This window comes from Ricinus communis, chromosome 5, assembly GCF_019578655.1.
Source record: "Ricinus communis isolate WT05 ecotype wild-type chromosome 5, ASM1957865v1, whole genome shotgun sequence".
Taxonomy (NCBI): domain Eukaryota; kingdom Viridiplantae; phylum Streptophyta; class Magnoliopsida; order Malpighiales; family Euphorbiaceae; genus Ricinus; species Ricinus communis.
In genome coordinates, this window is record NC_063260.1 from 25394743 (window position 1) to 25415914 (window position 21172).

At 33.5% G+C, this 21172-nt stretch overlaps 3 protein-coding genes across 5 annotated transcripts; 1 reads left to right on the top strand and 2 right to left on the bottom strand.

Annotated features, from left to right (window-relative positions):
* Window positions 1–2977: 2977 nt before the first annotated feature.
* LOC8287384 (transcription factor GLABRA 3-like) lies at window positions 2978–7548 on the top strand. The gene is made up of 9 exons (XM_048374927.1): window positions 2978–4026; window positions 4109–4252; window positions 4647–4901; window positions 5003–5099; window positions 5218–5232; window positions 5385–5441; window positions 5547–6359; window positions 6439–6882; window positions 7017–7548. Exons 2-9 carry the CDS (start codon window positions 4143–4145, stop codon window positions 7083–7085), a joined length of 1860 nt encoding a protein of 619 aa, XP_048230884.1. The 5' UTR covers window positions 2978–4026; window positions 4109–4142; the 3' UTR covers window positions 7086–7548.
* A 2841-nt stretch (window positions 7549–10389) lies between these two features.
* Window positions 10390–15073, bottom strand: LOC8287385 (gibberellin 20-oxidase-like protein). 2 transcript variants are annotated; one of them, XM_002509764.4, is made up of 4 exons: window positions 14045–15073; window positions 13785–13953; window positions 11589–12945; window positions 10390–11461 (listed from the first exon to the last, which is right to left on the bottom strand). In XM_002509764.4, exons 3-4 carry the CDS (start codon window positions 11933–11935, stop codon window positions 10846–10848), a joined length of 963 nt encoding a protein of 320 aa, XP_002509810.1. In that variant the 5' UTR covers window positions 11936–12945; window positions 13785–13953; window positions 14045–15073; the 3' UTR covers window positions 10390–10845. The 2 variants fall into 2 exon arrangements, with proteins under 2 accessions (XP_002509810.1, XP_015570627.1); XM_015715141.3 differs by having other exon boundaries at window positions 12777–12945; window positions 14045–15060.
* Window positions 15074–15374: 301 nt separating this feature from the next.
* Window positions 15375–20640, bottom strand: LOC8287386. 2 transcript variants are annotated; one of them, XM_002509765.4, is made up of 7 exons: window positions 19959–20629; window positions 19070–19419; window positions 18605–18657; window positions 16841–18434; window positions 16599–16744; window positions 16279–16468; window positions 15375–16192 (listed from the first exon to the last, which is right to left on the bottom strand). In XM_002509765.4, exons 2-7 carry the CDS (start codon window positions 19344–19346, stop codon window positions 15624–15626), a joined length of 2829 nt encoding a protein of 942 aa, XP_002509811.1. In that variant the 5' UTR covers window positions 19347–19419; window positions 19959–20629; the 3' UTR covers window positions 15375–15623. The 2 variants fall into 2 exon arrangements, with proteins under 2 accessions (XP_002509811.1, XP_015570606.1); XM_015715120.3 differs by having other exon boundaries at window positions 15995–16192; window positions 16269–16468; window positions 19959–20640.
* Between the last annotated feature and the right edge of the window lie 532 nt (window positions 20641–21172).

The following is a 21172-nucleotide window of genomic DNA, read 5'->3' on the forward strand; positions in this document are numbered from 1 at the left end:
AATATGAGTAATTTGCAGTTATATATATATATTAATCTTATAATAATAATAATAATAATAATAACAGTAGTTTAATAAATAAATAAATAAATAACTTCTTAGCTATAAATTAAAAAATTCAAGTTAACTGAAATAAATCCTACTTGTAATTAGTTATTAGGGAGGCTGCTCCTTTTCGTTTAATTAGATCAGCCTGCCTCTCGTTCATTGCTACCCTGACAATACAATTCTGTTTGATACAATTTTTATAATTAAAAAATAAAACCACAATAAAATTAATTGAATTGCCAAGAGAAATATATAACAATGACAAAAGAAAAAGAAAATGACAGCAGCATCCCATCCCACCATGTGTGCCTGACATCTCCTGTTGGGAATTTCTTTGATAATCACGTCATTAGCTACATTTACATACTTAATTGTATTTTTAATATATTATTTTATATAAATTAGATTTTTCTATTTTAAAAATAATAATTAAAATTCTTTAATTTACAATCCATAAGATTTCTTTCTATTTGCTCAAGGTTAATTATTTTAATTGTAGATATTAGATAAAAAAGTACTTTAACAAAATAAATTTTTAATATTCTTAAATACAAAATAAAAAATTATTTAAAATTTTACCATTTGGAAAATCAAACTAAAGAAACTTTATTCTTTATTTGAAATTTAATAAATATTATTATAAATTGTACAGTATTTTATTAATTGAATATTTTTATTTATATTGGAAAATATTTTTTAGAAAAAGCATTAAAATTATTAGTGTTTAGAACGGAAATAAAAGTAAAGTAACAATTAAAATATAAAATATTCACTTTCTAGGTTTTTTTTTTAGAATATTTCTTATTATAAAAAGCAATATTCTTTAAAGCATCATTGACGTTGCTTTAGTAACTCCTAACTGAGGGTTTGCCCTTTTACACCAGACTCTATACTTTGTCCATTACTTTAACATTCTCAGCCTGGCAACTCTTGCAATAGTGCCTCTCTTATTTTATTTTATTTTTATTAATCATCTTATTTTAAGATAAAAAAAATTCATTCACTATATATACAATTTAATCGAAATTAAGTATGATTAAATTTTGAAAAATAATTTATTGTAATTTAACTGTAGTGTCTAAAAAATATAATAATGACCTAATACCCTTTTAATGAAAATAGTAATTTTTATTTGACTTATTGTATAATCAATGATAATATTCCACAAATTTTGATGCTAAAATGAATATATATTCATTTTATTTCACATCGGAATTAAGTTTTAAATCAATATCTATTAATTTCTAAAAAGAGAATAAACTTTTCAAAATATACACTGTGGGAAATTCATTACAAGTGATAATATTTATGTTAACTAATAAAAAGTATATATTTTTTTTATAATTACTTCTAAACTAACAATTATAATTTGTGACTTACCAAAAATGAGAAGAGGATAATATTTTTCGGGATGGAAAAAGAGATAAATTTTTGTGTACATATATTATATTATATATTGAAAATATCTTAAACATCACCAAAATATAAAAATTAAAGGAATTTTGGAGTCAACTTGTATGTCACTCGAGATAATAAGTTTTTGGACGCACTATTCCCATATATCATATTGTATTTTAAAATTAAATTTCGAAGCACACCATGTGAATCAATCCTCAAGTTGACAAACAAAGCTCCACAAACGAATTGCACCAATTGAAAAATGGAGAAAGTTCCAAAAAAAGAAAAAAGAAAACTTAGAATGACCAATCGTATGATATTGGAATCCTTAAATATGCTCAACATACATGGTGGCATGGAATTATTGGATCACTTTTGGCCCTCGATCTGTTTTCACAAGTTTTTATTTATTTATTTATTCTGCAATATTATGTTCATGATATCATAATATTAGGGTTGTCGCTTTATAAATTTAATTAGACTCACAAAATTTTTAAATTGAAGATAAAAAAAATCCAAACTGGACTCAAGGATTTTATTAAGCTTGGTTTTATTTCTAAAAATCTATTTTTATGTTTAAATCAACTCCAATTATTTCACAGACTTGATTTAGCTCATCTGTACTCTTATTTCTGCAACTGTTTTTATAATATTTTAATCATACTCCACAAAAATTTAGGAGTGGGCAAATCGGGAATTTAAAAGTTTGTGCGCCAGAACATCAGTTGTGATTCATAATGCTAACAAATAAATGAAACCCACCCGCCAGTCAAGTCAACCTTTTGGAGTGAAGACCCTTATTTCCACTCCGGTTCTTGCTAACTGCACTCCATTCAGCAATGTATCTTACTATAAATTTCACTAAATTATCATCTAAGTTTATCTTATTTTTATTTTAGAATTTGTGATTTATTTTATTTTGATATTCTAATAGATACTGACATGATAATTGAAAAAATAACAATTATTACGTGTAACATTGAATCTCTTAATAGCATTATATAATTTGACCATTATTTTTTCTAACAGTTATGATGCTAAAATGATAAAATAAAAATATGTTAAAACAAGTAACAATTTATTAAATTCTTTTTCTATATTTTACTGGAACAAACCTTTATTTTCAATGGACCCTTTTACTGTAATTTTAGCACTTGTTTTTCTGTACATGTGCAATTGATTTCATCACATCTAATCATTTGCTGCAATTCTTTTTATTTTCAATTCTCTTAATGTTGTATTTCGCAATGTGAAGGCAATAAAATGTTGCTCATAATTAGTTCATTACTAAATAAAATTAAAATTTTTTCATTGATGGATGTTACGGATAAATTCTTGATACTTTAATAAAAAATAAAAAAAATGCAGGAAGCAGAAAAGAAGAGTGGAGAGAGAAAATGTAATTTAGCAAAGATAATGTCAAAGTTCAAGAAACGTGTAATAATTATTTTTGGTTTTTTGTTCCTTATTGTTTGTTTCTCACCAAATCCACCTTAACCATCGGTAGCTTTTAACACCTCATATACTGTTTGCATAATACGTTCCTTCTTCTTCCGCTTCTTCTACTTCTTTTCTCTCTCTGACACTCCTTTTTCACTTCTTTTCTATAATGAACTTTGAATGATAAAACATCGCTTAGATAAGAGAATTATCATCCTTCAATCCACTTCATTTCATTTTTTGTTTTGCTTTTTTCGTTTTCCTTTTGAAGCACAAACACCCATCAAGAAATGAATGCAGAGCCCTTCTTATTTTCTCTCAGCGGTTAACTGTACTGTTTCTTCTATGTTTTCTGTTCATAACAGATTGGGTTTTTGAGCTGGTTCTCGGTCGGGTCCTTATAATCTTATACTTTTCTGGCGTGGAAGGAAGAAATAAACGCCAACTTCAAAGAAAAGCAGTTGTTGTGTTATCTACTACACTGGTGTAGGGTCCTACTCCTAGTGTCTCCGTTTTGTTGGCCAGTAGTAAAAACCCAGATCTTTTAACCACTCCTTTTTGTGTATTAAGAGCTCTAAGGCAGGAAATAAAAATATATTAAATTTTTTATGTCTGTATGTTTCCTAATGCTCCTTTACTACCATTCAAAAAGAGACCTTATTTTTTTATCTTTTCTGGACTGATTTTTTTTATAATTTTATGAGGTCATAAAGCTTTTTCTGAGAAAGATTTTCTTATTTTTCTTTAATAAATTTTGTTTTGATAAGGCTCTGAAGCTTTTTCAGTGATAAATTAAGTCACATTTATAATATGTACAGAAGTGGAAACCGAGAAAGCTCTACTGTTTATTGGGTCCATATTCCTTCTCCTTTTCTCCAATCAAAGTTATGTTTTTGGAATTTGTATTCATAACAGGTTAATAATTGTTACTGGTCTAGTGGTGGATTCTTTGCTCTTTGCATCTTCATTGTAACCCAAAAGAACCAACCATCTTTTTGTTCTACTTTGGTTTGATTTTTATAGTCTTTTATAGAAGGATTCTGTTTATTTTCGTGACGTTTAGTTTCCGGTATATAAAGAGTTTTACCATATAGTTTATTATTCATATGCCGTACAAGAATCGAGATTCTGTGCTAACAAGTAAGTTACTGCTATAAGGTACCGTAAAATATTCTACTGCCAAAAGGTTTATGGTTTTGAAAAATGGATCTGATTTAATTAGGTAGGAAGTTTGTTACTGTTTTTGAGCTTAAGATATGGCTCAAGAAATAGTGCCAGAGAACCTCAAGGAGCAGCTTGCTCTTGCTGTGAGGAGCATTCAGTGGAGTTACGCAATTTTCTGGTCCACTTCATCTAGACAACCAGGGTGGGTACTGGCCTTCTTGTATCTTCTCTGTTTTTGTTGTTTTTTGTTGCTTTCTATATTCTTTAGTATTCTAAAAGTTATGTTCTTTTATGCTTCAAATAAGTGTTCAGTAATTGACAAAGAAACTTTTGGTTTCTGTTTTCTCTGTGATTTTTCTTTCTCTGCTAGTGGGTGAAGTGAAGTTTCAGTTTTTAGTACTAGTTAGTCACGTGTTGTGGTTGAGAGCAGAAAAAGTTTACTAATTTTATGGAACTCTAATTGAATTTATGGTCTTAGAAAGAATCATGGGTTCTATTCGAAGGGAACTGATTGGACATATTATTTGTTCTTTTGCTCCTAATTCTAATAAATGACCTGCTCATGTTTGTATTGGTGGAAAATGTGGATTCTTCAGGGTGTTGGAGTGGGGCGATGGGTACTATAATGGAGATATAAAGACGAGGAAAACAGTTCAATCAGTAGAGCTTAATGCAGACCAACTGGGTTTACAAAGAAGCGAGCAATTGAGAGAACTTTACAAGTCTCTTTCGACAGGCGAAGCTGGTCCCCAAGCTAGGAGACCTACTGTTGCATTATCTCCAGAAGATCTTACTGATACGGAATGGTACTACTTGGTTTGCATGTCTTTCGTATTCAACATTGGCCAAGGGTAACTATAAAAGTTCAATTCAACTGATATTTCTTCCCCCTTTGTTTATATACGTTTTAAATTCTCAGCTATGGTTATATCTTCCTTTGATTTGGTCATAGCTTGCCAGGAAGAACCTTGGCAAATGGTCACGCTATTTGGCTGCAAAATGCTCAGTATGCTGATAGCAAAACATTCACTCGCTCTCTCCTAGCTAAGGTCGGGCTGCTCTTTCTTCCTTGAAATCCAATTTTATTTACGATTTGCTCCATGCAATGTAAGAAACTAAATATTTCTTTATCCTTTTGATTCATGTATTGGATTGCTCCACACACAGAGTGCATCTATTCAGGTACCATTCCTATCTTTTAATTGGTAAATCATTGGTTTATTAGTATAAACACCAGAGCACTGTTTTTCTTATAAATTGAGGATTGTAGGATTAGTGAACTTGGAATTTATGGAAAGAATACTAATGGTAGCATAACATTTCTGGTTTTTCAGACTGTAGTATGCTTTCCATTCTCGAGAGGTGTGATTGAGCTGGGCGTGACCGACCTGGTATGTCTCTCCTGCAATAGGTTATAATTTACTGTAGATCTATTATCAGCGCAAATTTGGATGCTGATTTCAGTCATGCTGTTACATGGTACTGATTTATCCAAGGTTTTGGAGGACCCAAATCTCATTCAACATGTTAAAACTTCATTCTTGGAGATACCATTTCCCATTGTTGCTACAAATACTAGCACAAGAAGCGACAAAGATCACGAGATTCTTGAAGCCAAATTAGTTCCAGTTGTAGGACGTGAAGAACTAGATGCAGTTTCCCCAAATGACAGCTCTGATGATCAGCCTGCTGAAGATTCATTTATGGTGGAAGGGATAAATGGAGGAGCTTCTCAGGTACAAAGCTGGCAATTAATGGATGATGACTTCAGTAATTGTGTTCATCATTCCCTGAATTCCAGCGACTGTATATCTCAAACTATTATAGATCCTATAAAGGTTGTCCCCGTTTCGAACAATGAAACAGCACACAAGCATTGTTTGAAAGATGTTCAAGAGTGCAATGACACTGAACGGACTGCATTAGACCTTCGAAAAGACGACTTGCACTACCAAGGTGTTCTCTCGTCTCTTTTAAAGACTTGTCATCCATTAATTCTAGGACCATGTTTCCAGAACTGCAACAAGAGGTCCAGCTTCGTCGGTTGGAAGAAACCACGACTTATGCATCTTCCCAAGTTAAAAAGTGGAACCTCGCAAAGCCTATTGAAGAAGATTCTGTTTCAAGTTCCTCGGATGCACGTCGCCAGCTTGCTCGAGCGTCAAGAAGACAAGGGCAATAAAGTTGGAGTTCTGAGACCAGAGGCAGATGATATTGGTGCAGGCCACGAAACATTAGATAGGAAACGAAAAGGACAGATAAGCGAAAGATTGATGATTCTCAAATCTATTGTCCCTTCGATGAGTAAGGTAATTGAAATGAAACACTCTGTTGCTGAAGACTCATTTGACCATTAATTAGAAAGTGATATTTTTTTTCTTCCTGCAGACTGATGAAGTATCTATCCTAGATGACACGATAGAATACCTGCAAAAGCTCGGAAAAAGGGTTGAAGAATTGGAGTCATGTAGAGAGTTCACAGAATGTGAGGCGAGAACAAGAAGGAAACCTCAAGATGCTATAGAGAGGACATCTGATAACTATGGTAGTAGTATTATTGGTAGCAAACAAAAATCACTGATAAACAAGAGAAAGGCCTATGACATTGATGAAGCAGAGGCAGAGATAGAGAATATCATGTCGAAAGAAGGTTCAGCTGAGAACATTAGTGTCAATATAAATGACAAGGATGTAGTAATTGAGATAAAGTGTCCCTGGAGGGAAGGATTATTGCTTGAGATCATCGATGCAGCAAGCCATCTGAAATTAGATTCTCTCTCGGTTCAATCATCCACAGCTGATGGGATGCTTTCTTTGACTATCAAATCTAAGGTACGAACTCACAGATGAATGTGATTCTATCTATCTTACATGAACAGCACTGCTTCAAACCACGATTGTTTATATCTACATTTATACATAACCATGAAATTTAAGGCGATGTGGATCTGTTTTAATTGCAACAGAAGGGATATGCTGCATTGTCACCTGGAACAATCAAACAGGCCATCCAAAGAGTTGCTGGGAAATGTTGATATCTCAGTCCTGCATCGATGAGAATGTGCATACGATTATGGCAACAGGAATTAGCTGCTGCATCAGGCTGCACGTAGAGTTGCTGGGGAATTTGAAGCTTGATAACAATCAATGTCCCTGATCATTTTTTGCTTTTTTGGTTTTCTTCTGTTAGAACTTCATTACTGAAGTTGTAAAATTCTAAGTAGAAGGTCGTTTTGTAGATCATGGTCATAAAAATGGAGACCTCTTGCTCCGCTAGAGTAGGCTAATAAGCAGTGGTCACAAACTTGTCCCAAACGTTGTAATTTTCTCTCTTTTTTCTTTTCTTCCACTGTGGTGTAGTATGGACTTCTGATTTTTCCCCAACAAAAATGTACTTGCAGATGCAACTAGGATAGGATCTAAATCAAGCCACAGAAATGAGATATCCAGAGTTAATAAATCGACTTCTGTGTGCATGTACATGTGCTTTCTCCCTCAGTTGTTTCTCGTCTCTCTAGTTTGCAGGATTTTGCATTTCTTTCAAGGATCATAAACAACTTTAGTTTTGAAAGTGAAGAAAAGGGTTAATGTTTTCCTTCCCTTACATGTATCCATAGAATAACAATGATAACTAGTATGTAAACTTCATTGGCAAGGAACAAATTCATCAGGTGATGTTAGCAGCAAAAGGAAAGGAAAAGTTTAGAATAATCAAATTTTTGATAAAAATTTAAGTCTTTGAAAACTGATGTTACGAGTTGAACCTAAATCAAAAGCCTTAATAAAGTGTTTCTTAAAAAAGATCTTTGTTTATACAAACTTGCATGAAAAAGATTGAGAGCCGTTGCAAAACTTGTTTAGAGATGGCAGTCAATGCCGAAAATCTGCTGTGTATGGATAATTAAGTAATTTGCAACTTGTATTAGCCTTTTAACTTGTTGCTAATAATGATAATTAGTTAAAATATATATATACAGAGACTCGTGAGAGATAGGTTGGTACTTAGTCAGGCTCCCCTCCTCCGTTGTACTGATTAAGAAGATAATTAATTAAATATGAATCCACGTGAAACAAAATTTAAATAATAGCAAAAGAAAAAGGAGGCAGAGCAATGAAATGTCAAAAAGGGAATGAATTGAAAATGATACAGTTTTTCTTTGTTCTCGAAAAGGATACATTTTCAAAGCATAAAAAGAAGAATCAATCAATCAATCAATAATGTATGGAGGAAGCATGGCTTGTTGGTTTTTGTGTTTAAATAGTGAAAAAGCTAAAAATATATTTATATTTTTAAATTTGTATTCATTAGTCAGTTTAATATTTTAATTTTTAAAATTTAATTTAAATTTTTTTTAATATCTAAATATCTTTAATTTTTAATTTAACTTAATATGCACTTGGATTTTATATTATGATAATATTTAGACAATTTTATGTAATTTATGTGGATGTATTGAATGAAAACACAAGTTACAAAATATTAAAATATTATTAAGAAATATTTAAATATTTATTAGTTAAATAAAAAATCAGACCAAATGATCAAAATTTAGAGACATTAATATGTATCTAGTCTAAGAAAAACAAGAGTTTATATTTAGTACCATGACTTTTACATATTTAACAAACACACCCTAAGTTTAAATGCAATGAAGTTAGTTGAATATTTGATAGGTCTAGCTAGAATCGGACCTAATGCAAATTCAAGATGAATATTTTATATATATCTTGTCTTGTATGTCATAAATATACAAATCACAATCTTACTTGAATATATTCCACAATCTTTTTCTTGGACAAGTCTTGTAAATGTGAAGAAAAATGTGCTACGTATCATCATTTTATTCACAGTTGAATATATCATCACAAAGCAATATGTATTTTTAAAATATCTTTTTAATATTTGGAGTTGAATGATTGTATAAGCATTTTTTTAATAAAGATATTTTAAAATTTTAAGTTAAAATATCAATCTATCAAATGACAACAATTTAAAAATATATTTTTTAAATATCTAATATCAATTTTAAATAAAATATAAATATAATCTTGAGTACAGATGTATATTTCTGAAATTACAGAAATTTATTTATCAAATGAAATTTAATATGGCATCCACGAAATTTATTGGAATGTAAAGTTAGAATTTGAAATGGTAAAGAGAAACTAACAGTCCAATAATTTGGAAGGCTGTCTTTGTAGTGAACGTAGGCGAATTGTATGTGTGGTGCTTTTCCTTGAAAGAAAGAGTGGGATAGAAGCATCGGCAGGAGAATAATGGCCAACATCCAAGCTCCAAAAAGTCAACAAAATCTGCCCCAGAAACATTGAGACTTTTGATAGGCAGACTCTGCACATTTCTTCATCTGGTTCACCTTTACTCTGTAGACATAGGGGATGATGGGGTGTGACATTTTTCCTTCAGTAGTAATACCTACTACACTTGCTGGAATGAATCCATCCTTTTCTTTAAAATAAAAATTCATCTCTTATAGCAAAGTTCAAGGTTGATAGGATTGAGTTTAGGGAGGGCATATTTATATATGGAGTCACTTAACTATAATTTAATTTCTTTTAAATGTATGCACTCACACTTCCAGTGTTTGGAAATTGCATATCCTCATTCGAGCACAATTACACAGAGACTGCCAGGTTATGGATTTCCATACTCTTTTATGCATACAACTGTATAGTAAAATCTTAGCAGACCATCTCTTATATACAGGGATGCAAATGAATCCAGTCGTCCTCAACTTTAACTAAGCTAGACTCATGAAATTATCAGCCAAGCTCAGCTAAATTTATCAAATGTTTTAATATTATAGAGACTAACGAAATTAATACAAACCTAAATAAAATTAATAAATATAAGTTAAAAATTGGACATTGATCTATATTAAAAAAAAAAAAAACATTAAATGTTTATGTAAGGATTAATATTTAATTAATTTATAATTTTATTCTAATAAATATATTTAAATAGATATTTTTATATTTAATATAAACAGAAATATATAAATTAGTACATTATTTATGAATTGTCTTGAACTCGACTGGTTTATTAAACCAGCTTCCATATATGAATTTTAGCAAATTTAAATTAAGCCAAACTTCAAATAGCTCATAAATAATTCAACTCATTCTCAATCCAGATTTATCATTTATGTTCATTTCCTTTATAAAAAGAAAAAGAAAGAAAGAAAGCAAACAATTACTGACAAGGAAACAAGAAAAATTGGCCAGGAAATCTAACTTATGCGAATATGCATGCCCCACGGCTCAAAATTTCGAAGTTCAATAGTATTTAAGATTTTCCTTCATAACTCAGGCACACAGAAATTGAAGAATCCAACATACTATTTGCTATTATTATTTATTTTCATGATCAAGAAAATTCATGCCCAAACAATCACATCTCTTAACCGACCAAATTCCCATCTCAAATTTGATTGGCAACAAGATGATTCATGCCCGGCCTATCACATCTAAGCATTGCTGTCTTTATTCCCTCGAATACAGTCTGCACTTAAGATGCAAGGAGCTCAGATGCTTTACAAAATTACTAAACCAGCATCTGTTATAGGGCAAATATCCACATGATACAAATCTAAAAGAGAGAAGGAGAATATTGACATCTTTTTCTTTGAAGGAAAGCAGCCCTGTTGCCAAATCTAACCATTTTACCTGTTCAACTTTCAACCACATAGGGCAGAATACCCTGAAAGGATCATAGTTAACAGTGTAGAGAAATGAAATGTATCACCTAGAGCAGCTTACAGTGTTTGGAATTCTCATCTAATAGCTCTGCATTTGAAGTTTCAGACCTGCAAAATCATTCACAGTGTAACCAATTTTATCGAACTTACCTTCCTCATTGTTCTCTCTAAACTTCAAATAATCCAAGCATACAAATGGCTTGTACATCCTCAAGTTTCCATCTCCTACAATGTCATCCGGTGCTGAGATCACCTTCTCATCCTCAAAGCAGCAAAAGAAAGCAAGAGATAGGCGATTTACAAATCGCTTTAAAATAACCCTGTGCTCAGATGACCTTAACCGCCCATTGCTCCAAGCCTGCATCAAATCTCCAATATTAATTACAAGAGCATTCTCACATGGGCATATATCAATCCATTCGCCTTGCTTCGATCTCATTTGTAGCCCCCCAGTCTCATCCTGATAAAGTATCGTTATGCAACTCATATCAGTGTGCATTCCAAGTCCTTCAACCTCCTTTTCTTCCACATTCTCTGGTGGCGAATAATTTACGATCCTTAAATAACCATGACACTTGCCAAATTCTGGTTCATAGAACTTCCTGTCATAACCATCTCCCAAACTCAGTAATACAACCTTTGTAATCCTCTTTGATAACTCCATCATCTTGTTTCCGTACTCCTTTAATGTCTCACTACGCAATGGAAGCAAGAAATGACAATGATACATGCAAGGCACGTAAACAAATATCAAAACTGCAGTAAAACAAATAAGAATAAGAACTATAAATAAAAGCCATAGGTTATCGAAGGAAATTTCACCTAAATTCAGAATTTTGTTGACTAAAGAGTTCATCAGCAGAACTCTTAGCAGAAGCAAAGAAATCTGGTCCAGACACGCGCAGGCTCTCAAAATAAGGAGAGGCTACAAAATGAGGAGTGTAGGTTTTCGAGCATGATGATGGACCAAGCTTGAGTTTGGAATCGACAGGCAGATTAAAGATTTGCTTCGAGAGAGAATGAACTTCATCAAACAAGTTCTTTGAGATACCGTGGTTGGTTACATAAAAGAAGCCCCACTCTTGACAGGCTTGATAAAGGGAAGGGATATTAACAGGTCCAAATAAATCTAACACTGGAATCTCATAACTTATCTGCAGTCGAGACATTATTATAGAGGGAAAAATAAAAACCGTTTTGTTCTGTTGATTGAAGCGCTAGGCTAGGGGGCAGGCTACATATAGATAGGGGCTAGAGCGGAAGATCTGTACAAAATCTCTTAATTTCAATTTTCAAAGCAACATTTTGTTTATTTCCACCCTATTAAAAAATGATAAAGGTAGTTAATGGCCTCTAATTATTTTGCCACCACTAAGTATTAGAATAATGTGCATTTTAGGAAGGATGAAGATCCAAATACCAGATTAATGACTTCCATTGGTCAGGAATAAAGATGCTGGTAAAGATAGTGTTGTGGCTATCCAAATCAAAACTTTTTCAGACAAATTATACCACATCAACAAAGATGGTGGAGACCACAGACCATTAGTACCACATAATCATCTTTGCTGGAATGCTACTGTTACTACAGCAGCAGCAAATTATAATTAATAAATATAACAAATATTTAATAATTGAAACAACGCATAATACCATTAATATACTGGTAATTGTTAAGAAACATTTGAGCAGATTCCAGAAACAACAAACGAATGTGGCACATTAGACACAATGCAATGCTGATGTTCGAGGTACATGCGAGAAATATCTGGGACACAGACACAAGCAAATATTGTACAAAAGTTTTAGCATCTTTAAGTTCTTATAAGCTGTTCACATAATAGTGCAAAAATATTACTCTTCTAGAACTATGCATGATCGATTCAAGCACAGATATCAAGCGTCAAAAAATCACATCATAGACCAGCTCAACTCCTCCTTTCTGCTGAGCTCACTAGATATAGGATAGAGAGCAAATAACGACTAGATGTATACATAACTTTGACCTACACAATCATCGGAGTTCCATTTGGTCTCTATTGAGCCTTGAGCATTCAATCATGCCAACATTCCCATTCAACGATCGATGGAGGCTTTGATAGGTTTACACCCCACACACTATAGCAGATTGTTTGGGCCGCATCATCAAAGAACTTATGCTTAATCTTCAAAGTAGTACCTGGAATTTCAAAATTACAATTGCATGGGTGGAGAACAAAAATGAGGATAAAGCCACAGTAGTTGTTGGCAGAACAGCAACAATATAGTAATGCACAAATCATAATTGATATTAGTTATCCAACAAAGCTAGGTACTATCATATGATTTTTCCTACATCTTTCTAGCCTTACTTCCAGCATAAAACGACATTAAGCTAGAGTTTTGTAGCAAAACAGCCATTCATATGAATACCACTGTCTGATGGTTTTGCTGTGGCTCCAAAGCAATCTAAGGGGGGTATGAAGATTAAAAAATACAGGCACCTATAGAATAATATCTTCTAACAAAATACAACTATAGATACCTTTATTCCATAGATTAGACGCACGTAAATAAGTATGTAGAAAATTATATAAGATTAACTAAAATTGACACCGTAGCTCTTATGCTAAATCATGAAGTATTAAATCCCAACTCAAGCCCTGGATACAGTTATAAAGGCGCAAGATTTGAATAACTGTCAGTACATAATATGACATAAATTAGGAAAATCCCACAGCTCTCTATCAAACATGAGAAAAAACCTCCTTGTATCAGGAGTTCAAGGGACATTGAGTTAAAGAAAATGCCAAAAATTAATGAACACTCACTATATGCTTCCTGAGAGCAATTTCTTGATGTCTGATAGCATGGAACTAAATCACATGCCTCAAGAATATGAATAGTGCAACTATCCTAAAATCTAATGCTATATGTCCTCCATGAAAAATTAACACCTTTTTGTGTCACACTGACATTTATAAAAGGAAAGACAGTTGGACGGTAATCAAGTTAAATGTAGAATAAAAGAAGGCTCACCAATCTGCAGTCCCTCCATCTTGACTTGTAACAGCTCTTAAAGTAACAATATGAGAGTTTGTTCTTTGATCACCTTGAACGATCTTGCAGGCAAAAACATTGCAAAAGCTTGCCAGACTGTACCATAAAGCCCGACGTGCTTGATGGAGTGGATGAAAATTTCATCTACCTGCAAAGGAGGCAATGAAAAGAAATGAGTTCTTAAAGGTTTAAGAAAAAGAAAAGACAGGTTTTCAGCTGCATAGCGAACTATCACATACTTGGCAGAGGATATTTAAAGCATTGTCTTCAGTTACATCACCCAATAGTCGTACTGCAAGGCCAGGCCCAGGGAACGGTTGGCGCTTCAAAGATCCCTCAGGAGAATTCAAGATTCAACCTAGTTGCTCGAATCTTTGAAAATGAAAAGAAAAAAGCATAAGCCAGAATAACTATTAAGATATTTTTTAATGTGTACGCTTGTATTCTATGTTTATGGGTGAGGGAGAGAGAGATCCAATACGTCATCCTTAAGTAGAAGTTTAAGTGGTTCAGTCATCAATGAGCTTCATTTTCATACACTATGCAACTGAATAGACTGGTTGATTGGGCCAATTCAACAAACTTAGATGAAAAGAAAAAGTAGGTGAATTAGCTGAATTATCTGATTGGCGTCTCCAGAGAAATTGCAACTTTTGGATTGAGTGAAATAATAGCATTAAAGGAGAAGTGCCCGAGTATGCACATAGAGAATATGTTTAGAGAGCGGATTCTGCGAGTCATTAGAAGTGTGTACTGAGAAAAAAGCAAGAAGTAGGTCTGATTCACTGCTTCTGGATCCAAGGTGGTTGATATTTGTGGAAAAAGTTGAAGAATTGCTGGTCCGACGGTAAGGGTATTTAGAAAATTAGGGTTTCAGAGGGAAAAGGGAATTTTATAGGTTTCAGGGTAATCAGGGATTTGGCGGGAAGCGGTAGGGTTATGTTAGGCTATGTTTGCTGGAGCGTGATGGAACTGTTAGGCTTCTGTTCTGGAACCCACCAGTAATATGTGTATTTGGCCAAACTGAAGGATGCTTGTAATATGTGTATCAAATGATGGAATGGAAGCATGCCGGTTAGTCCATTTGTTTTTCCTGGCATTAATTTTATACCTATTGTGTTAGTTTCAATTTGCTTATTAGAAACCTGACTCCTTTTAGGGTCATATAGATGAGAAGATTGTAGTGACTGATTCATTATAGTAATGTAAAGAATAAATAAAATCAACAGAAAAGTTGTAAATGATGGGCATTAGTAAAGAGAGAAAAATATAAATAAGTTGAGGATAAATATTGTAAGCGACTGAAAGACTTAGTATGGTAGTTTTGTTTAAGTTTGTATACAATAAATATATTGAAGATATCATCATTCAGAATAATGTTTGATTTTGGGTCCTTGACAGTGCTTTTACTTGCTAGTCATCCTTAAGCTGATAGAAAATCTGCGTATTTATGGCCTGTCAGGGCCGGCAATCAAAGATTATTGCAGGTTATAATATGAGATGAAATCTAAATCAACCTAACAGGAATTTTACCTGCATACAGAAATAGAAAGAGATATAATTCAGGGCTCTTGCAATGTTTATAGAACCTATAATATAAAGGGAAATTTTAATCGTGTGAACTAACAGTCTGTTTGTTAACCTGCACTATAAATCTCTAATGGCACTACCCTAAAATCTCCAAACCATCAGCAAATATATACTCACATCGGTATAAGATATAAGATGTCAAATACATAATATTACCTCTGCTCCAGCTGATTCCCACCACTTATTAAGAGGGAGTACAAATGTGAAACAGATTATATTTCTGATTGGTTACTCTATTGCAATTTCTATTGTCAATTCTTCAACAAGACTATCTACCATCTCCCTAACAATATCTTCAGCATCAATTCGGATATCCATCCATGTTCCGTCCTTTTCAATAGTTTTCTCTAATGTCTGCAAAGGTGGTGCTGAGAGGAGGTTCCAATCAACATTTTTCATCACTTCATGAAGCACGCTTCCTGTAATTATTTTTGATAGAATTCTTGGCTTGATAAATGACAACCAAGGGGAACATCTTAGATAGCATTGGCATACATCTACAATGACTTCATTAATATAGTCAAACAGGAGTCTACTGTCACCACGAGATTGGTTAGGCCACACGTCCAAGTCATCCAATAAGGATTGATTGAGGAGTTGGTCTGAGAAATGGAATTTGCGCATGAGCTCATCCCATTCCAAGCAACAAGCTTGCAATACTGCAGTTACATACTTGATAACGGATCCATAGTCCTCAGTTGAAGAACTTGAATTGATCTTCACATCCAATGGGAACCGAATACCAGCTAAGCAGCCTTCCTCAATACCAATATGCAGCAGCCGAACTGATGGTAGAACTGCATAATTTCAGTTGTTTAAAACTCGATGACATATTGAAAAAGACAAATATCAGTAAATTTAGTGGCTTGATACCTGTGCTTACCAGGTTGGAAGTCAACATTTAAAGGACTGTTCATATCTTCTGTGTAAAACTGGTCAAGCACTGATACTGGACTTGGCTGCTCCACATTGTCTTTAATCCTGTCAAATTCTCCAACACTCCAACTGTTTAAAGGGCTTGATGAATAATCATCTACTGGAATTGTTGATGTCTGATTCTCCACAGGTGAATCCTGTAAAGAGAAAATCTCACGTTAACATACAATACAAACAGGCAAATAAAAGAAGAGCAGTTGAAAATAAAATGATAAAGACAAGTAACCAAAGAAGCACTCTAAGCAACTTGATATACAATGAAATTACCATTCTTGAAAAGACCAAAGGTATATTTCTTTCACATGCATCCAATGCCTCTGTGCTTTGATTGACATCATCATTACATGAGCCATCCGGTTTGGAGACCACAACTGAAGAACTAATTTCTTTGGAATTTTCAATGTACTTCGTTTCTGTAATAGTCATAGAGAACTTGTTTAAGAATTATCAACCACTTGCACAAAATACAAATAATCACAATCAAGATTAGATTGAAAAGAAGAAATCACCTATTTCAGTCAAATCATTATTCGAAGAAGAAATGTCTATGTGCTCTTGCACATCATAAAGAATGTTGTCTGAGATTTTCTCATACGTCTGCAATTGCTTCTTGTTAACAGCCCATGGTGGAGCCTCTTGATTCTGCCTCGGTGGACTTAAGCAACTCTTTTTATATTCTTTCTGATTCATCCGATTGCTATCATCTCCCGTTGGGTGACTGCTATGGGCAGAAAATCTCATCTGTGGGGAGACAGAGTCATGTTCCCTTGTCCCTCTAGAACTGACAGTAGGAAAGAAGTCATATTCACGAACTGAGCTTATTGCATCCCCGGATTTCGCTCTCTGCTTTTTCAAAAAGTTTTTATTTCCATTTCTTAACTCGGAGATATTTATCCTAGACTTAACATTCTCATCATGTTTGTTTCTCTCTGGATGCCTTAAGGTTGACAAACATGTCTTTTCATGACCACTTTCATTGGCAGAAGCAGCTTCTTCGCTAATACCTGGATCAAATTCATTAACCTTGTTCATCCGGTCTTTTCTCTTGATAGTCGTGGATGATGTAGTGATTCCTCCAAAATCATATGAGGCCTTATAAGGTGAGTTTGTTGTAAAAATCTTGACGCCTGTTCTTTTGCCACATCCGTCAAAGCCCGAATCATGGGTAGACTTGTGATGCACTGCTCCATCAGTCAGCATCAATTGCTTTTCTTTTCTGCGGATCCCAATAGTTTGCATCAACTTTCTTTTTATTTGTTCAAAGGGAAAAAATGCTGGTTTAACACTCTGCTGTACATTCCTTAAGCTACAATGAATCTGTGAGTCATGACTGATTCTATTAGGCCTCAAAACAACTATATTCTCGAATGGCTGGTGAACACTGATTTCCTTGGTCTTGGACAAATTACTTTCTCTTGCATTAATTGTCTGATGTTCTGGTACAGCTTTGGCGAAAGGCTCGCTCTGCTGATCTTTCACCTGACAGTCTCTCAAGTCTTCAATGTGTTTCACCAACAAAGAATTGGGGTCTTGTAGGAGTTTTATAAATAAGTCCTTGTTAGAATTTAGTATCTCTAATGCATCCAAGAAGTGTTTAGACTGGTGTGACACCCCACCTCCACAAAGATGTTTTCCATCAATCAACTTCTGGTTTATAAATGCCTCAGTTGCCTTGCTCATGTTGACTTGAAGATTTATCTCATTAAATTGGTCACACTGCACAGTATTGGTACTTCTACAAATGCCATCGCCTTCATTTTTAGCACTCACTTGGTTGGGGAGCACTTCGGCTGTCACGGCAGAGTCTAATGATTTCGAAGATCTATCAGCCAAACTTTGATCAGTAGAATTTATATTCCCTACAGTTGATACATCATAACAACCATAAATAGGTAAGCGACGAGCCTTCCGAGCAGTCTTGGTTGCTTTTCTTTGGTTCCTTGATAGGTCATGAACAAGTTCAGAAGTAGATTGTACATATTCCACTTTAGCTGTTGTAATCTTCTTCTTCATCTGCTGCTTAATGGACACATCTTCTCCTTTGATTTTGTTTTTCTTTAAATTACCAGAATCAACTGCTAAACTCTTCTCCTCTACTTCATCCTGAATGAGCAAGAAAATCAGCAAACTGAGACCCTTGAAAAAGAAAATTATACCACGAAAACGGATGGACTATTGCGCATCCTTCAAGTTGGACGTACACATTTAAAGTGGGACTGAAAAAAATAGCTTAGACTTCATGACAAGAGTAAGACTAGGTTGCCTAGACTTACATCAATGCATTGATCTGAATGTAAATTGAGCCCACTCTTTACGCATCCATCACCTGCACAAGAGAATAAAAATAGAAACATTAAATTTCATACTAAAATCATAGTTAAATGGCCAAAAATTGTGTGTCTCCCTTTGGCTCATGAAACATAAGATTCATAGGACCCTTAAACCCTGGATTACCTCTGGCTGAAGATTGAATAGCCTTTTAAAAGTCATGATACTAGTTCAAATAACTTAATTGCAACAATTATGCCATCATAAGAACACTTAACATATTTTTTTCCCTTTTCTATACAACTAAAATTTCTGAAACTCGTGCATGTTATTCCTAACATAAATGATAACAAGAATTAGCAGCATCATATGAAAACGAAAATTATGATAACCATTATATTAGGAATAATACTGGATAGCCTTTAACCATATATTCATCCTAATAATAATAGAAACCAAATAATCCTTACCAAGAGCATGTCTACTTATTCTTCTCCTATCAGCATCAGCAATCAATTTCTTTGAACGTCGACGCAGAAAATTAAAGAAACCATACGCACATCTTGACTTGTATTTTTCATAGATTGGACTCTTTTGCATAGGACTATTTGGCATAGGGCTCTTTTGCATGGGACTCTTTGGCATAGAGCTTTTAGAGATGGAGGTCTTTACCACAGGACTCTTTGGCAAAGGGCTCTTAGACATAGAGGTCTGTGTCATATCGCTCTTAGGCGATTTCTTTGCCATGGCAGATCGATGACAATTTATATGGCCCAAAAATGCATCAAATTACAATCTCTGCAATGTGACACCATCTATTCTGAGAGGAATACAAACACACGTGTTAAGAATTTGAGATAAGGAAACCAAAGTTTAATACTTCTTATCAGCACTTTGCCATTATTGATACAGAATTGTCCTCAAATTCATTTTGAAGCCTCCATACAAAATTTCCATAAATTTCAGAAATGAAGAATATGAATTCAAAGAAAGAACCCTTTCTCTCCTTTTTTTTTTTTTCTTTTTTACTTTGGCCATCGAAGAATTAGCCTTTCTGTTTGTGTCAAACATTGCACAATAAACTATAAACCCAAGAGACAATGATACGATTTAAAGCAAAAACATAACTTTGTAAAAAGCATCACCATCTGGCCAATGCTCAAAGCCACTTGACTATTCCTTTAGTGTCTTTTTTCACAAGAATTATAACCAACATTAGAATCCTAATTCATAACATATTTCTTAATTCATCGCTATAGTAAAATGTTTAATGAAAACATAAGCAGCTAAAATACTGGATATAAACTGCACAAATAGCAACAGAAAAAAGAGAAGGTGAAAAGAAAAGAAAAGAAGTACCTGAACCCAGTTATTGAAATCGAAGTACAAGTGAAAGACCTTCAAAAAGACAAATAATACAAACAGTAACCTGGTCTCTCAGTTAGTGTGTCCTAATGATAGAAATAAACAATGATATGTCCCTTGAGCTACTAGTAATATGTGTTTCTATTTTGGTTAATTAAATGGGCACTTTCTGTGCTTTAAATTCTTGAAATTAAAGAAAGTAAAGTAGGAGAAAGACTGAAAGAGAAATAAGCCAAAGAAAGAATGGAAAAGAAATGGAAGAGTCTTTCACAAAAGAAAGAAAGAAAGAAATGAGTAGTTATTAAATGATATGTATGTATTGACCGGTAAATAGAGATACGTAACAACAAGGGAAAGCTTTCAAATGAAGCAAAATTTTGTCTTTGCTTTCTCATTTCCCTCCTTAACTACTCTCTCTCTCCTGCCATTCAAGATTCAATTTTTCTTAACAGTCATCATCCATTTTTCCTAAAGATTCAACATTTTCTCTCTCTTTTGTTAATGGTTTTTGTTCTTTAATGGGACTGTTTTAATTGTTTTTGTAGAAGAGAAGCTGCTGAGAGGGTGTTTTATTATGGGATTGTTCATAGGAAAGAGTGTTTGTTGGGATTTTGTAGAGAGGTTGTTGTCTTACTTTGGTCACTTTGTAATGTTGTCAGTCTTAAGTCAGGGATTAAAATCCGCAGGCTGTTTTGTGTCGTTTTTGGGTTTACAGGTAAAATTTTTAAATCTGGAAATGGATGGGATTGGGATTGGGATTATCTGTCCTTGTTCTTCTTCTTCTCCACCTTTCAATTTTTTGAATTTTTTACTATGATTGTGATAGCCCTAGTTGACCTATAGTGCAGTAGTAATTCTTTTGAATTTGGGTTACAAGGATTACCTACTCAACTAGTAAAAATAAAGCAAAAGAATATGCAGTCCTATACAAATTTTGCTTACTTTTCATTTCAACAATGATGTTTTTTTAATTAAATTTAATTGCCTTGGATTCAGAAGACTAATAAAATTCTATTATCTATATTGACAACTTAGATTTTTCCATTTCAAGATTGATAATTTCTTTATCTTTTACTCTGTTTATGAGCATATTCATGGTCTAAAAGTTGCTTTGGTCTTTGGTTTGATGATTTTGAATTTCATGCTTTATTCCTCAAGTATGAACTTTGAGTTGATGATTACTAAACTTTGCTTTGTTTCTTACATTC

Coding starts and splice junctions, on each gene's coding strand:
- LOC8287384 (XM_048374927.1), top strand. CDS start 4,143: ATGGCTCAAGAAATAGTGCCAGAGAACCTCAAGGAGCAGCTTGCTCTT. Junction 4,253..4,646: donor ACTTCATCTAGACAACCAGG/GTGGGTACTGGC, acceptor TGGATTCTTCAG/GGTGTTGGAGTGGGGCGATG. Junction 6,883..7,016: donor CTTTGACTATCAAATCTAAG/GTACGAACTCAC, acceptor TAATTGCAACAG/AAGGGATATGCTGCATTGTC.
- LOC8287385 (XM_002509764.4), bottom strand. CDS start 11,935: ATGTCTCGACTGCAGATAAGTTATGAGATTCCAGTGTTAGATTTATTT. Junction 11,462..11,588: donor CAACAAAATTCTGAATTTAG/GTGAAATTTCCT, acceptor TCCATTGCGTAG/TGAGACATTAAAGGAGTACG.
- LOC8287386 (XM_002509765.4), bottom strand. CDS start 19,346: ATGGCAAAGAAATCGCCTAAGAGCGATATGACACAGACCTCTATGTCT. Junction 18,658..19,069: donor AATAAGTAGACATGCTCTTG/GTAAGGATTATT, acceptor TCTCTTGTGCAG/GTGATGGATGCGTAAAGAGT. Junction 16,745..16,840: donor TAATGATTTGACTGAAATAG/GTGATTTCTTCT, acceptor TGACTATTACAG/AAACGAAGTACATTGAAAAT.